This window comes from Falco punctatus (assembly GCF_963210335.1).
Source record: "Falco punctatus genome assembly, chromosome: 15".
NCBI classification, from domain to species: domain Eukaryota; kingdom Metazoa; phylum Chordata; class Aves; order Falconiformes; family Falconidae; genus Falco; species Falco punctatus.
This window is the reverse complement of record NC_137595.1, coordinates 15365041-15382021: the sequence shown is the minus strand read 5'-3', so window position 1 is coordinate 15382021 and position 16981 is coordinate 15365041. Positions and strand designations below refer to the sequence as shown.

Below are 16981 nucleotides of genomic sequence, written 5' to 3'. Positions count from 1 at the left end.
CGAATGCCAGGCAGATCTAGTCCTGTCCTCTTTCCATCACGCAGCTTTTTTAGCAGCGAAGCAAACGCTATATTGAGAAAAATTGTGCATTTAACTTCCCAGGCTAAGGATCCTGCTTTGAGATCACCTCTCAATGCTCACTCCCACCCTTGTGATATCCAGGCTCAGAGACACCATCTGCTTTTTTTTTGTTTAAAAGCTGTTGCCTGCTAAGAGGACAAAGCATTTCAGGAAACCCAGCTATGCTAACACTGTACGTGACACAGGTGGGAACGTGTTTGGTCTCAGGATGGAAAATCTCTGCGAGGGATTCCCATAAAACCCGAGATGTACCATCAGAAGAGCCCTGGGCAATCACTCCTCTCACCAGCTACCAACCCCAACCCAGCCTCAGCGTTTGAGTATTGCAAGTTTCACACTCCCCTGAATTTCCAAAAATTTACTGGGCTAATTGGTAACCATTTAAGGAAGCCAGGCAGAGAAGTTCTTCACAGCAGTGCTGTAGAAATCACAATAGGGAGACAGAAACACGAGCTTGGGAGTATGTGTTCACAGGCACGTATGTGCATTCTCTTTACTCCATGAGTACTTACGGACAGGCAGAAGGAAAGATAAACTTGAGCGTATTTTTTCCCAAAGCGTGCTGATAATCCCAACCCAGCAAAGAGGATCCAGCAGGAGGAACGCTGCTTTTTGTGCAAAAGCATAAAGGAAATACCTGATGTAATGAGCTCAGAGATGAGTCCAGGCAGCAGCATCCAGAGCAGAGCTGGTGAGTGAGAGCCAGCCTGGCTGTCACCGCGAGGACCAGGAAGGAGCCCTGGGAGGCAAAAGGACAGGGGGAGCAGGGTGCCAGGGCTGCAGCTGATTTGTGAAAATCAATGCTTCGCTGCAAATACCTAAGGAAAAACTCGGGACCTTTAAGAACTCAGAAGGAGACCTGCCCCGTTTCCTACTTATATTAATGTAAGTTTATTATATTTAATGTAAGTTTAATACTTACATTAAACTTGCACTGCTTTAGCACCCCCTGCGCTGGCTGGAGAGAGGCAGTGTTGGCTGCATCCTCTTCTGATGCGCTATGCCAGTCCCTTTCCACCTGCACCTCTCTTGGTTTTAAAAATACACCTTCGTCAAGACAGTTACCTTCCTATCACGATGTCTGGAATTTGCAGGTTGTCTTAAATAAAGGACATTTTTCAGAGCTGGCAAGAATATTGTTACTGCAGTCAGTTCATCAGAAAGTTTTGTTGGGGTTCAATAGCAATTGCCTTTTTTAATTGTAAAGTCATTTAGATTTTGATAAAGCTTGCTGTCGGTTTCCCAGAAGTGTCTGAGGTGATAATTGCCATTTAAATAATATTCTTCAGGGAAAATTTTATTTTGATTAATTTGTCAAATTATGAAGTGTTTTTAAAACTGACAAAACATTTTGTTTGGGCATTTCCAAAACAAAAATATCTGGGATAACAGACAGGATGGGGGAGGCAGTGTTGGGATGAGATCACTTTAAAAATTCCAAGGTTTTGACCTAACGCAAGGCAGAAATGTCAAACCCTCAAAAATATTGGTAGGCCAAGAAACCAAACCACCCAAAGGAACCTGATGTTAATGCCTCAGTGCCCATGCAGGGTTCACTATAGTATTAGCCACGGCCAATATGATGTTGTTAGCTCCCTGCTTTTCCTAGATTTCAAATGACTTGGTTCCCAAGCACTGGCGAGCTGCCTCCTCCCGTGGCCGCCCACCCCAGCAGCCGGTGTGGCTCAGCAGTCTGGCAGGGATGCTCAGGCTATTCCTGTTGTCTCTCCCAGAGCTGTAAAGGCAGCTGTGTGGTGGTGTTAGAGGAAAGGGCAGCTGTGCTCAGTGCAAGGCAGGCACAGAGCACAGGTGCCTACAGCAGGCTTTTTCTAAGCTTCCCCAGCATTTACTCCTGCAAGAAAAACAACCACCAAGGAAAGCAACAATTGTCACGTAATTGCAATATTCTGAAAATAATAAACTTCCTTTGGTAAAGGAGCGTGTTACTAACATAAACGTACAGGGCTAAGATTGAAATAAGGCTCCAAGATAATGAAAAATGTGCAAGGACTCTAAAATAACTCCCTGCAGAACAACAGGAGCCTCTCCCGGGCTCAGCACTAGCATCCCACATCTGGGATAGCTCATTAAAAACCACCCATGGTACTGAGCAATGCCCAAGGAGCAATGCCTAAGCTCGGGACAGGAGCAAAAAGCTCAGTGGAAAAGAAGAGCTCAGAGCACTCTTCAAGGTGAACCAAGACGTTTCAAGTGATGTGAGATGGAGAAGCCATCGGCATGGCCAACCTTGAGAGACAGCTATCAAAGCACAAACACATCCCTTTAGGAAAACAAGGCAACCCCTCCTCAGCCATACCATATACCAGACTCAAGGGCATGTGATGTTTCAGCACGCATATCGCTGCTCTCTGCTCTCTAGATTGGGAAGGACCTTGAATGCTCTCTTTAAATTTAATTTATAGACAAGAAACCCAAAGTTTCTTAAAAGAGCACATCAATAAATTAGCATCAAATTTTGCTGCCTTGTCAAAGATTACCAGTTTTAATCCATTTCAAGCATGAATGGGGAATTAGAAAATAGCGCTGAGATATTAATAACAAGTAGTTCAGTGTGTGCCCTTAATTTGCTTAAATTTAAAGGGCTAGTAGGATTTTTTCATGCAGAGTGGCGAAGAAGCTGAGCAGATAGAATAAAAATGGCTTAATGTACCTAGAGCTTTCAGGCTAAAGCTCTGTTTTCCTATTGGTTTCTGCATCAGACATTTTCTGGCTGAACCTGTTAGCAGCTGAGGTGTATACCAAAAGTAATTAATTTACAATCATCTGAGTGAGCATGACTAAAGCTGTGGACAGAAGTACACAACTGGGCTTCAGCAGTGGACTGTACCTTTGACTTTTACCTTCAAACCGAAGCATCCTGCCTTGCTCCACTGAACTTACCAGCGGACTTCTTAGCTTTACTACAAGGAACCTCCTTTTATAACTACATCCTTTAGCCTCAAAGGCTACAAAGCCCACTTTTCCTTAAAAAGCTGGATACAGTCTCTCTCCAGCATGACTACTAAAAAAGGGATCTACATTTTCAGTTGGAGGGTGGATCTGAAATCAACATCCTCATATGACATGAAAATAATTGTTTGCATCCATGCAATGCAGCTTGTTTTGTGGAAATGTTCATTTAAACCTGGATTATCAGCACCCATATATTCTGCATGTTAATGCTGTTAATGCAGAATGTGTCTACATGACTTATGGTATACGCTATGATGAAGGGAAATAAATCATCGTACACATAAATCAACGTAAAGGCGGGGAGACTGGTCCAGGGTTAAGGGACTAGCCTTGGTTTGGAACACCAAGGCTCACGTCTCCTCTGCAGCGGAACGTGCTCACAGATGAGCCCTGCAGACTCCCCCATGGTAAAATGGGGTTATAGAAATGCTGTAGCTCAGTCCAGGAGGTGTTGCAAGGGCAAGTCTTGCACAGATTGGGGAAAATTCAGTTATGACTATTGAATAAAGTGAAGAAAAAGTCTTCATTTCATACGTAAATTACTTTAATGGAAACATTGCCATGGGGCAATATACACCCAAGTTTAGGAGATTAGTTTTCTCCTAACTTCAGTGGACTTTAGCCTCAGCAGCTTGATCATTGTGTCTACAGCTTACAGATTAGACAGTGATACTCCCCATTTGGCATCTTCACACCAGCCTTTGTGGAAATTCGTAAGATGTGGTTTTCTCCTGGACACGTCAAATGAGTCACTTTTCCTAACCCTTTAAAACCCACATACAGTTTCCAATTAAATTTCTATCAAGTGCTAAAAATAAAACGGTGGGAAAGAGGAGCTGCGCAAGTAACAAGGCTACTAGGAGACTCTCCAAACATACTTCTCCTGTGAGCTGCAGTGAGCCAGCCTGCATGCCCAGCAGCGCTATCCTCTATCCTCCTCCTGCTCCTCTCTGCCTGCTTGGTTCCAGCCCTCCCACCCCCAGGTGCTACAGTAGTCCATGCTGAGATCTATGTACCAAAAGAAGCACTGTGTGTCCTCTGAATAAATAATAATAATAAAAAAACCCCAAAGTTTTCATCCTGAAGGGCCACACATGGATGAAAGGTATGCTCACGCATCGCTCCCAGATCTTTTACAAGCCTGGAATCATTTGAAAAATCACTCTCTTGGTGCAATATCATTCCATGCTCCTCATAAATCACCTTAAATGTACCCATCTACACACACACTGGCTGGAGATAACCTTTTGAGCCTCTATCAATTCATACTTGGTCTGTGGATGAACAGCAAACAACGCAAGGCCAAGACCCAGAGGTCTGTCTGGCGTCTTCTGTTAAATCCCTCTGTCACTGATGGTGGCTGCCTCCAAGAATTCACCTCATCTTTCCATCAGCAACTGGGAAGGCAACTGAAGATGTGCTTGAATAATCAGAAACTGCCTATTAGACCCCATGAAAGAGAGTCTCAGGGGCATCCCACACAGCAGGTGCTCACGCACCCCTTTACATGCTCGCACCCCCTCTTGGGACAGGATACCTGTGCACGTAGGAGCCTCCAGCCAAGTTGCTGTGCTTCCAAGAGCAGAACAGGTGGGGATAAAGGAGGTAAGATAGACCAAAGGGCTTTTAAACTGATTGTCAGCACTTCAGGGAGAAAATTAACATGCCTCAAGTTGTCTGGAGAACACCCGCTAAGCCTGCTCCCTAGCACGGTCCCATATAGCAGCCATTTAATGGGTGTTAATGGGCTGGTGCCTTCAAAGCTTTTCAGTCAGCACAGATGCTTGCCCTTTGACAAACCACTTTGATCATTTACGCTTCTAGTTATTTCTAATTCAGAAAATATCATATGAATTGTTTGAAATGTGCTGTACAATAGGGCATGGTATTGTTGATTGCATCCCCTAAACTTCTGCAAAACAACTAGCAAAAGTTTGATGCAGGCAGGTAAAAAGGAAATGAGATTAATATAAATTGAGCTGTGAGTTAAGGTTCCTTTTCTCCTCCTAGATAACAGTAGACGGCATTAGGATAAAGTTGTGCAAGGAAGTTGAGACATGACTGCAATATTATGTCATAAATCACAGTGCCTTGACATAACCTTATTTATAACCTGCGCCTTATTCCCATGGCCCTTGCCATTACACGGGAAAATGCAGATGCTCCAAGGCCAAGAACAGATTTCAGAACCAAAGTGAAGAAAGCAGAGACCATGCTCATCACTAGTTTCTAGTAACAGTCTTCTCTTTTTTCTAGGCAGAATGACCACAGTAGAAATCTCATCAGGTCACACAGTCATTATACGTTACATCTATAATCCAGCCTGTCCACAATTTTTCAACAGCTCAGTGTTTTCCTTTTGAAAAGAACTGCTGTAGTTTACCTGGAGCAAAACAAGTAGGGGTGACAAAAAAGAAAGCTAAACCCAACAGTTTTGGATCAACCAAAACTACTGGCACTGGTACTAGGAATACTTGATTTGATGCAAAGTTAATATTTGAGTGTTTTCATTTCAGCAAGAACAGAAAAAAATATCAGTGTTTGTAACTCTGGGCAGTTCAGCCACCCAGCAGCAAAAATAATAATCAATTATTTACACAGCTCTGCTAATAACCTTTGTCACAGAATGAGGCAGGGCAGAGTGCCTCTGGACTGCCCCTTGCTTGTGAGTTCTGACCTGCATTTACCACCCAGCGGAGTGTTTGAGTTCGCAGCTGGAAGCGTAGCATGAGCGACACATCGGATGAGCTCTCAAGTGATGGCATTTTACCTGGAGCTCCTGAAGATGTGCCTCTCAGAGTGCAGCACATGTGGGACATGCTGGGTTTGCTAGAGCAACCACAAAGAGATGCAGCTGACCAGAGAAGCAGGTGAGAAGGGATGCTTAGTGCTCTCTCCGGGAAGCAACATCTTGTTCTGGACACACATTCCCATGGGCAAGAAATCCTGGACAAAGTCCACGACTCCACAGAGCTGGAAAGCAGAGTGGGAACAGTGTCTTGTCTCATGTCTTAGGGCTGACAGGATCATCTAGCACAGCATGGAGAAGTTGCTCCTTACCAGGCTCGTAGGAAGGCTCCTGTGACACATCATCTCCATGCGAAGTGAGACAGATGACCACCTCAGGCGCTCCAGCGGTAGCTCTGGATGTTAGTTAGGAGATGAGCCCCCACCATGGGATGTGCAGGACTGCTGACTGGTCCCAAAGACCACCAAACAGTTAGGAAAGTGTTTTGAAAGGGAAGAGGAGATATTTTCTTCCCCAGTAAGATCAGGTTCCAAACTTTTTTCCAGATAAAAAATTGTTCTTAAGTAAAACTTTCCTGATAATTTAAGATGTTTTTCTGTTAAAATTAAAGCTATTTAGAAGTATTTCCTATCAGCCACTCCATAGCAGTTTTGCTAAGATATCTTAGGATAAGACAAATGAAATAATAAAAGCAGTAGGAAATATGGAAAGAAAATTATTAAGATTATATTTCTCCCTGGTTTGACCTTATTTCTGAATAGGCCATAACAATGTGAAAATAAATGTTTCAAAATGGAGATACAGGTTTTAATCCCCCCTAATTAAAAAATAGCAGTAACTGATCTATTTAACTGGAACAGTTTGAAGGAATGAAGGGAGGAGGTGCATCCCACCTTCCCCCTTCCTTCCTTACAGGCCAGATCAACTTCCAGCACTTCCAAGTTGTTGGCATTACCCCAGAAGTAATCGTGTTGCTGTCTCGCCAGGGAAGATTGATGCCTAGCTGCGCTGACAGACATGCTGATGCCTCTTTTCCTTAGGTTTCCAAGGTTATGGTTTGACAGTCAATTAAAAAGTTCTCTCTTCCCTGACAAACTGTTGGGCTTCACTGACTTTCCCCCACCCCCACACAGCCCCGCTCTTCCCTTCTCATAAAACTCCTTCGCTTCCTCCCTCCCGGATCACAGGGGTTTATTAGCACCCCGGTACCGCAGCCTTTTTTGGGTGACTTTCTTCATGCTCTTCTGTACCACAGAGGGACATCCACAGCTGGGCACCCCCTGCATCTCCCGCAGAGGTAGGTGACAGAGGAACGCAAACTTCACCGCTGCTCTCATTGACACAGCCGCAGCCCCGTACCACAAACTCGCTGGTTCCCTGCTGCCTGGGCAGAGACGGACGGATGGGGCCCGTATCCCAAGCGCTGCCCTCTCCCCTTTTCCTGACGGTTGGTCGCAGGGCAAAGCCTATTGCCACCTGTAGCAGGATTTGAGAAAGCAAACGTGGACAGCATGGGAGATACCAAAGCTGCGCTTTCCCCGTTTCGTTCTTCTACCTGTAGATGGCATGGATACACCTTGCTATCTCAGCAGCGTTCTAGAGAGCAGCGCTTTTAAATACGAAGTACTATCTAGTGGGTGAAATTAACTCCCATCAAATGATACAAAACACCTACATAAAATACCTACTTGACATATCAATGTTTTTAAGGGCACTGAAAGGAGTATTCAAGCGAGAAACAACTGTAGGAGCTATTGCATTTTGCTTTGCAATAGTCTTCATGCAGTGAGGATTTCCCACGGCAAACAGGGTGGGGTGGGGGTGGGGGTGGGGGGGGGGGGGTGAACAAAACCAAAAAAACCTCCACAGAGCCAAAAAATCAGGAGAAAACCATCTGAGTGACATTCAAGCTATACAACATGCAGAACTATGCCTGTGAACTCCACCCATCGAGACATCTCTCAGCAACCACTGCCACTGAGACAAGGTGTAGGAGGCTGTTCTTAGGAGAAGCAGTGCATCTAGCTAGATTGCAACCATGCCTGTGTATCTTTGGGCTGGTAATGCAAAAAATATGTAAATGCTTCAAGGTTCAGAGTAGCAGTTAGTGAGAATGATGGGAAAAGACAAAAACCCTAGCAAGAGTGACTGCACGGAGAATGAGGTACCTTCACATTTCTGTAACTCCTCGTAATCACCTCACCACGATTTTACAAATACCTCTGTAAATCAGACCCACAGCATCTTTGTTTGGGCACTTCTGAAAAGTTTCTCCTTAACCTTAACTAACAAACACTCAAATTTTTGCAAAACTCTGCATTTGATCAAAGTGAGAGATTTACTCCATGCAGAAAGCAAATCTCAACAGAGAACACTTAGAATTACTTAAATACCTTCAGATGAGAACCCTTGAAAAAGCGACTCTGCAGGAAGCTGGAGGTTATCTGTAAAATTCTGCTTGCTGCAATGCCTCCTCTCTACAGAAAAATAATAATTAAATTAATTTTGGGTACTCCATTAAGCTGCAGTGTTCAGCTGCCATTCCTACAAAGACTTCTCACATGGTATCATTAGCACTTACTTCCAATGCACCAAATTAAGCGTGTAGGCAGGACTGTGGAGAATTAAAGTCAAAATAATTCAGATGTGCAGCTACCTAGGACACTGCTTAACAGATACAGCAGAACTTCTGAACATGCCTTAATACTTCTCACAGCCATTCCAGTAAGACACCAAAATTTTCCACTACAGTTAGAGCAGCAAGCAGCTTCAGGTCCCCTCAACTCCTTACTTGGACAAGTAACCTCACCTTAGAGCAATGAGTATTTGCTGAGAGCGTATCCTTATTTTACCACTCCCCTCTAGCTGAGGGAGCTCTGCTAGTCAGTGTAGAACGTATAAATTATACACCCTTCTGGAAATCAAAAAGAATTTTAAATCTGGGCAGACTTCATACTGTGGATGTGCCAAAAGTCGAGAAGAATGAAGCTGGAGAAGAAAGAATAAGCATGAGGTCATTGTTGTGGTTTAACCCCAGCCAACAACTAAGTACTAGGCAGCCACTCAGTCAATCCAAGGATCAGAAAAATGTAAAACCCGTGAGTTGAGATAAGAAGAGTTTAATAATTGAAATAAAGTAAAAATAATAATAATAACAACAATAATAATTGTAACAAAGAGGATAGTGAGAGAGAGGAATAAAACTCAAGGGAAAAAACTCCAAGTGATGCACAATTCAACTGCTCACCACTCACTGCCTGATGCCCAGCCAGTCCTTGAGCAGCGATCTGTGACTCCCAGCCAGCTCCCCCCAGTTTATATACCGAACATGATATTTTATGCTATGGAATATCCCTTTGGCTAGTTGGGGTCAGCTGTCCTGGCTCTGCTCCCTCCCGGCTTCTTGTGCACCTCCTACCTGGCAGAGCCCGAGAGACTGAAGAGCCCTTGACTCAGGGCAAGCACTGCTTAGCATCAACTCAAACATCAGCGTGTTATCGGCATTGTTCTCATACTAAATCCAAACCATGGCACTGCACCAGCCAGTAAGAAGAAAACGAACTCTATCCCAGCCAAAACCAGGACAGTCCTGTGTACAGTAGGGACAAGGGTTCACTGTGAAAGAAGAACATCTTTTTTTATTTTATTCTATGCTTCTTTTTATAGTTAAGGAAGGGGGGTAAAAATGACATTAAAAAAAACAACACAGAGGATGATATTTTAATAGTTCCTTCTGTATTTTGAGCTTTGAAAACGTGCCCATACTCTTCAATGACTTTGAGAGTCACTAACCTCCACTCTTAAGTGACTGAGAGGATACCTTGTTCACATTCATAAAAATCTTGATTTACTCTGGGGCATGAACCATAATGAACTGTGTTTATCCTTTAAGAAAGATGAAATTAAGCAACTGAAAATGCAATTAACTTCCTCCTGATACATAAAATATATAGACAAGTTCCCTAATCAGGCAGAGATACTACAGGTGTTTAGTACCCTGCACCAAACTTCAGCCCTGTTTAAGATAGAAAGCCATGGAGGGGGGGAAATGGGACTGGGAACACAATACCCTTTTACAGAACTGTGAAACATTCGGGGTTGTGTTTCAGTCAAAGAGGAAGTTTCAGCTGAAATCAGAACATAACAGGACCAAAATTCCCTTTTGTCTTGTGCACATCAACTTCATCTCTATTTAATCCAGATAAATTGGCACTCGCTTATAATTTATTATATTTGAGGATTCCATAAACACCTCTAGTTTGTGCTATGATATGCAAATTATTATATGAATATAGAAGTGGAGATAAGCCTCTCCAAGACGTTCTAAATACCGAAAAGAATAATTAAATTTGATCTTAGCTTGTATTTTGGTGCTTGATTTCTTACTTTTATTACCAAAATACTCCCCCCCCCCCCCAATTTATAAATCATTCTCTGATACTGTCCCTCATTGAGATAAATAATTGCACAAGCTATTACCCTCTGTATTCATTTATCTGAGAATGCTTTCTGGGTTTATTTTTAATCCCAGTTTATCAGTGTTTCCACATCTCTTCCCTCTCTGCCACAAAATACCTACCCTAATCTCTCTGTCCAAAAGGGTCATCTTTTTGCTCCATTGCCTTTAGCTTCTTTAGCTTCCATCAGACTGCGTTTCGTGAAGTAGATCTGCTTTTCTAGAAGAGACACTGTGATTCAGCTGAAAACTTACCATAAAAATAGCTGTAAGTTTACTTGGGAGACTGAAGCCAAAGTCCTTCAGGTACCTTCACTAGGAATATTGTCAATGGCCTTTGGGTCCCCTTCTCAGCACTGCTGCCAGATTTCATGCACATCTTGCAGCACACTGGCAAGGTACTGTTATAAAAACGACAACAATCAGTGTTAATTACTCTGAAGGCTGAACATGCACGTGGGATGCAGAGGCATCTCACATTACTTACACCTAGGGTTCATTTGATAATGGAACTACTACAGCTGGAAACAATAACTCTTCTATCCTTCCAGTGCCATCCCAAAGCATGGGATTTTTTTAGCAGATTTTAAATACATTTGACCAAGTTGTCCTATCATTCCCCTAGCAGAATCGCAACAAGTTTTTTTGTTGTGTTGTGGTTTTTTTGTTGGTTTTTTTTTAAATGACACTATTTTTAGTAAGGTACAGAGAGTCCTTTGGGTTCAGCCATTCCCCATCACTGCACATTCTCCACCCTCAATGCAGTCACACCAAAACAACACAAGTGCTAAGGGCACAGAAGGTCTTGACTGCTAGGGGTAAGCCAAGCTGCAGCTCATTTGCCTCTTTAGGCACATCCAGTTCTTGCAATTTGTGATGTTTATAGCTGTATATGCAGCACTAGCCTGGGGTATTTGAAGAGCTTGACCAGCATGGCAAGGCACCTACTTACTAGGGACCTACACAAGAGAGGTGGTTCGCTCCTGGTGTCTCTTCCACACTGCCCTGGACTCTTAACATCACAGAGATGCCCCGCATTACAAGTCAAACCTTATGCTACTATCTCAGCTTAAGTAAAGTTGTGGGCAACCAAATGGCAGTAACTGTCTCCTCAACCATCAGCTGAGTCAAGGTCTTCCCTGAAATTAATGGTCTACAAATCTAAACTCAGCTGTGGGCTGCTGGAAAGAAATCAAACTGATCTTCAGGGATTCTTTCATGGAAAATAAGTGTCAAACCTGGAAAACAAGCACCTTTATAAAGTTAAGTTGCCAGAAACATAAAAGCTTAGAAAAACTGCCTAGAGAAAGCTGATATTGGCACTGATCACTAATGCCCCAAATCAATGAGCAGCTGTGAAGTCCATGAGCCTCAGAGGATCCTTTTGCACAAGGGTCTGTACAATGAGACTTCGCTAACAGTGCTTTTTATTGTGCCTGATCATTTCTGGGTCTCACAGCAGAATAATTTGGCTGAAGAGAGATATCTGCAGACATCAGTTATTCCATTTCCCCTGACACCCATTAACAGCCATTAGCGTTAACTTCTGACAAAACTTGGAATGCTATGGGGTGTTCCAGAGGGCTGGAAAGAAATAAATGGATGGTCAGAAAAAGCAGATGGCCAAGAAGCCATAATCTTGCATGAACCCCAAGCAAAATCACAGAAAGGCTAATATGGTACACAAACATGAAAGAATTAGAAGATGGCATAACTGAATGCCCCATCAAGGTAACTATTTCTTTGTTGTGGATTTATCAGGTCTGGCTGATAAAGACCACTGTGTTCGTTCAACACATTTCAGTAAGGTTTTTCACTTAAGTGAGTGACTTTATGACTCCTGGTGTTGCAGGATGTTAAAGTCAGCGCTATAGATAAATCGGTGTAGATCAAAGTTAATTGAAAGACTGTTAGCTGCTAAATCACAACATCTATCGTACACCCTCTCACACTGCAAGCTGAGTTCAGGCAAGCCACTCCTGATTTCCCATAGAGATAAGGAGACTCACACAGGAATGGGTACCACCAGTCAGCTGGCAGTTAGCAGGAGCCTCCTTAGGTCTGTGAGCTCCAGGCCAAAGCTGCAATTTCACATTAGATCCGAAACGAAGATACCACGTCTACATAACCCGGTACTTGAGCCAATGCTTCTACAAAGCAATGGACTCATCTGTCTCCCAGCTGTGCTGCCAATGGAGGAGCTTTTATAGAGCGTTACCTGACTGGTTTTTTTTCTTAGAGACATGTTGGACAAAGTGGCTTTTAGCCTCTCTCCTTGCCAAGCCTGCTTAGATACCTTCTTTCCTTTAATCAGAATATATAAAAGCCCATTGGAACCATCACTCCTCTAACTGCTCACAGTCTGTCATTTTATGCTTTTCCCTGGGTCCTCATAGTCAAAGTTGTGCCTGAATCCTGCAAACTCTTTCAGCATAATCTCACTTAACGCACAGACTCCTCTATCCCCACCTAACCAAAACTGCCATTCAGGTTGTTGTTTCATGTCTGGATCACTGGCACACTGGCAGTGACTTCCTTACAGCTTGGAAAACACGATCTTGCCCTACATGCTTCTGCAGAATATGACTCCATGGCAATGATCTGCTCTAATGATTGCAGCTGCCCCTTCTCCCCTACTCCTCCTTGTGTTTGGGAGAAGCTGCTTCTACACTTCTGTAAAACAAAGACATTGCCCTCTTTCAGATCCTTTCCTGAAAAAAACCCTTTTCTACAGGACCACCAAACTTACAAATCACAATACTCACCATTATCACCTTTTCCTTCCATATTTCCTGTTCTATCCCGCCTGAGCTCACTTCTTTCACTTGGACTGGAATGTTTTGAGGGCTGAAGGCCATCTCTTAACTGTGCATTACTGTATTCAGTACAGTAAACTCCCAGTCCTGGCGGACCCAAGTCCTACACCTATTCCTACTAGAGTCTCATTTCCACGTTTATAAACCAGAAAAACTGTTAAGCAATTTCCCAGCCATACCCAAATGTCTGAACTGTAACTTTCACAGTAATTTCTTGATCCACTATGACTGTATTTGTTACTCACATGAGTGTCAACACAGCAGGAATAATGAGCCTGTCCTAGACAACACTACTGTTTCTCATTTACACGAGGGCCGATGGACAGAACTGAACATGCCTCCAGACTGCTGGAGCTGTGTGACACACTGTCCTTCCAGCCTTTAGAAAAGCCCTCACTAAGGATTTATTCACCCAGTAGAAGTTGTGACAAATCAGAATTGCTCAATCCTGGAGCATCAATGCCAGGTGTTTTACTGACATAGTCCAGCTAACCGCATCCCTCCTGAAGCAGCCGGCACTCTTCCTTCTGGTATCCCAGGACATGTGATGCAAACTACTGAGCAAAAAAAGCATGATTCGATGGTGCTCAAAGCCTGTCACCTGTTGGGAGACTCCTCTGCTAGTCAGTGAAATGCTGTATTGATTTCTCCCTGTGGCTGCTTTGTGTGTAACCAACCAGGATCAACTCCAGGGTTTAGCCTATACACAGTGTAAGAGCTCATCTGTCCGGGAGGTTTTAGAACACAAATCAGACCTGCTCCTCACCACACAAGCATGTCCACACACCAAACGTGACAGGCAGGACAAGGCAGGGTGGCTGCCTGCAGAGCTGACTGCTATCTTCAGGATGAAGAACTGTGCAGATTGCAGGACCAGACCTGCCAAAAATAGATTCAAGATTTAGAGGCACATAGAAAACATCTGGGGCCAGTAGAGGCTCTGATGATGTCTCACTGCTGTCTTCCTTTCCTACTGTAAATCTTGTCCACATTAAAATCACTGGAAGCTGAGAACAAATTCAAGCAGCCCTCAAGGAAGAAACCAGTTTTACCAAAAGAAGAAAGTCACCTGTTAAACCTCATTAAAATTTTTAAGAAGTAGCAATTTTATTCCTGGCCTAGAGGCTCACATCCTTAATCATGGCAGTTCAGCCCAACAGTAGGTTTTTTTGGAAGCACAAGGAAACATGTAATCATGCCTCAGTAGGGAATAATGATGAGCCATGTAAATACAATCCCTTGGACACTAACTGTTGCTCCACACAGCTGTCCAGATGCAGCCTGGTACCTCCCTTATGGCAGCATCCTTCTGTCCCTACCTTCTTCAGGCTACTGGCCTTTTCCAAGAGGTCCAGAGTGGGCCTGGTGGCTCTGCAGCTGCAGACCTGCACTGCCTTCAGATCTGGAAGACAATTTTTTTTTCCCTGCACAGTCCTGGTAGAAACAAAACTCATTTTATTTACCAAGAACAACCAAAGAGGCAGGATTCAGAGCTACTACTGTGGAAGATAACAAAGTCAACACACAATTTCAATTACTTGGGTTAAACAACTGATTTCCATTTCTGCTAATGGGATTTATGCATCCATTCTACTGAGCACATTACTGAAAATCTGCACCTCATTCTGACCCTAGGGATTTTTCTTCCCCTGTATAGCTTAAAAAAAATAAATAGAATGTAATGCAAATAAAATGAATGGTGCATTACATTCTGCTTTAGCTTTGGGCCATTTGCAATGCCTCTGCCTCTCTGGAGTTATGTATTTTATTTCCAGTAGATCTCTCGCCCCACTCCAGTGGTGAAGCAGTTGTCTAAGGTAGTGTCTGCTCTGGGTTTATATGTTGCCTGTACTAGCAAGTTCCCCTTTCATACCTTTTCCTGGATAACTGGTTTGAGTTCCTTGGCTTTGCCAGGTGTCTTCAGGATTTGGATCTTTCATTCCTCTTCTTGAATTAGTACTGCATGGGCAATCTCTTCCTTCGGCTGTTCCCCACGTGGAAGGCACAGGCCTGGAGGACTCACCCATGAGAGGTGCTGGGAAAGAAAGTCTGCTTAGTAACACTGCGCTGTCACTGATGTTCAAAAAGCTCACCATTGTATTTTATGCTGCAGAGAAACAGTTAAATCTTTAAATGCAACAATGAAAATGAGAATGTCAACACCTTTTTGTCTCTTGGATGATTTCCAGGCTCACTCAGTTTATTAAATAAGAAACCATGAAATGGCCACCTGTTTAGCAAAGTCTCTGCAAGCCTCTTGCTAACCTTTGCATTTCATTTTTCTTAAACTGTTTATATACACAGGAGGGCTCAATCCTAACTGAAGCCTCAGGGCTTCCTGGTAATTTTAATAAAAAGGTCAAACTGAGAAAGGAGTGATTGTGTGTTGAAGCAGGCATCAAAGCTCACAAGAACAAACAGTGCTCCTGCACAGGCTGCAGCACGGAGGGATGCTGTCAAGGAAATTCTAGAAATGTTCTTGTTGCTCAGTTTGGCCACGTTTTAACACCAAGGAATCTGTGAAGCAGATATTCCAGTAACAGAACATGATGAGATGTTTGGATTTGAAAGTTGGATAAAAAGGTTACAGGTGAAATCGCATGGAACAACAGATCTCCGCATCAACATCCCATGAGGCTGGGCTTCCACATTCCAGCTGCTGAAGGGAAAACAGCTTTGGAAAAACCCCATCCTCCCTTCTCTACTTTGACTTGTGCTTCTCACACACAGCCCTTTCCCTCTTTCTAGCCGGTTTTGTCACTCTAAGAGTATTCTGACACCTCTTAAAAGCACTCAACTCTGTTCATATAAATGTTACTTAAATGTCACGTGGATTAACTTTGTATTTGCATGACAGAAATATCCCTCCACACTGTGCTAAGTCCACTACTGATGGAAGCTGCCCCCAATAACACAGTTGTTACGTAGATGGTCCTCCTGACCTCATTGAGCTGGGACATCTCAGCAGCCTTGTCAGTCCTATAATCTATTCCTGGGATGTCACAGGCCATAGAAAAACTCTTCTGGTTTCCACCAAATATTAAGCTAGTGTAACCTGGCCTTAGTGTAACAATTACAGCCGATTAATGCTTACATTGATACTTTAAGGTAGCTGAAAGTCACACCCCAAATCTAGTGAAGAACCTGGAACAGCTATAGGCAAAGATGCAACAGCTTAAAAACCAGTTTAACAAGCATGGAGAAATACAATAGTTTCTGCTCCGGCTTGTACTCCAGGTAAAATTCCATTTCCATAGCTGCCAAAAAAGCAGAAACCACATCTTTGACCATGGCGTTACGAAGGGAGGCTTCTTACCCATATCCTATATGGAAACATGGTCTGGGCTCCTTGGAGAATCAATTCAGCAAAAGGGCCTGAAGGAACCCCTTAGCATTCAGGCTGAGCAGTTCAGTGAAATTTAGGGAATAATTAAACCCAAAGCTGGGCAAGGAGAGTCATCATAGGTGGCTGAAGCAAAGGCTAAGAAGTGTCAGTCTCAAATCCTGCTCCCCTTTGGAAGCTTCCAGCCTAGTAGTTTTGCCATAGCAGTGCAGACCTCTCCACCCAACAAGGGTAGGACAGCTGACGTAAGACTTGCTTTGCTCAGTTACCTTACATTGACCCTTCAGAAAGAGTCTATGGCTCCTGGTAGATCTGTGACTGAGCAGGGGGTAAGGAGGAAAAAACAAAAAAGAAGAAAAAAAAAAAAAAAAGAGCTGGAAGGCTGAAGCAAGTGACTGAAACCAGGCTGGAGAACCAGCTAATGGAGAGTTGGGTTTGGAAATGGCAGAGGTGACTGTGAGAGCAAGGTATAATGGACAGAGGACAGCAAAACAGAAGGGAAGCGCATGCAGAGGAACCAGAAGACCCAGTTCTTTTCCTGACTTTCCCCATACGTGCTGTGT

General features: G+C 43.5%; 1 protein-coding gene across 2 annotated transcripts in view; it reads right to left on the bottom strand.

The window, feature by feature from the left end:
* LOC308053892 (uncharacterized protein) overlaps positions 1-16981 on the bottom strand; it is a gene marked incomplete at its 3' end in the record, with an annotated part of 72006 nt that overhangs the window by 36160 nt on the left and 18865 nt on the right. Inside the window, exons 1-2 of one of the 2 annotated variants that reach the window (XM_080365804.1) lie at positions 5732-7627; positions 719-820 (exon numbers count right to left, since the gene is read on the bottom strand). In XM_080365804.1, coding sequence (XP_080221930.1) covers positions 719-820; positions 5732-5737 — 108 coding nt within the window. In that variant the 5' untranslated portion in view covers positions 5738-7627. Of the gene's footprint in view, positions 1-718; positions 821-5731; positions 7628-14948; positions 15111-16981 lie in introns of those variants that run through there. The other variant, XM_080365803.1, reaches the window with a different exon arrangement.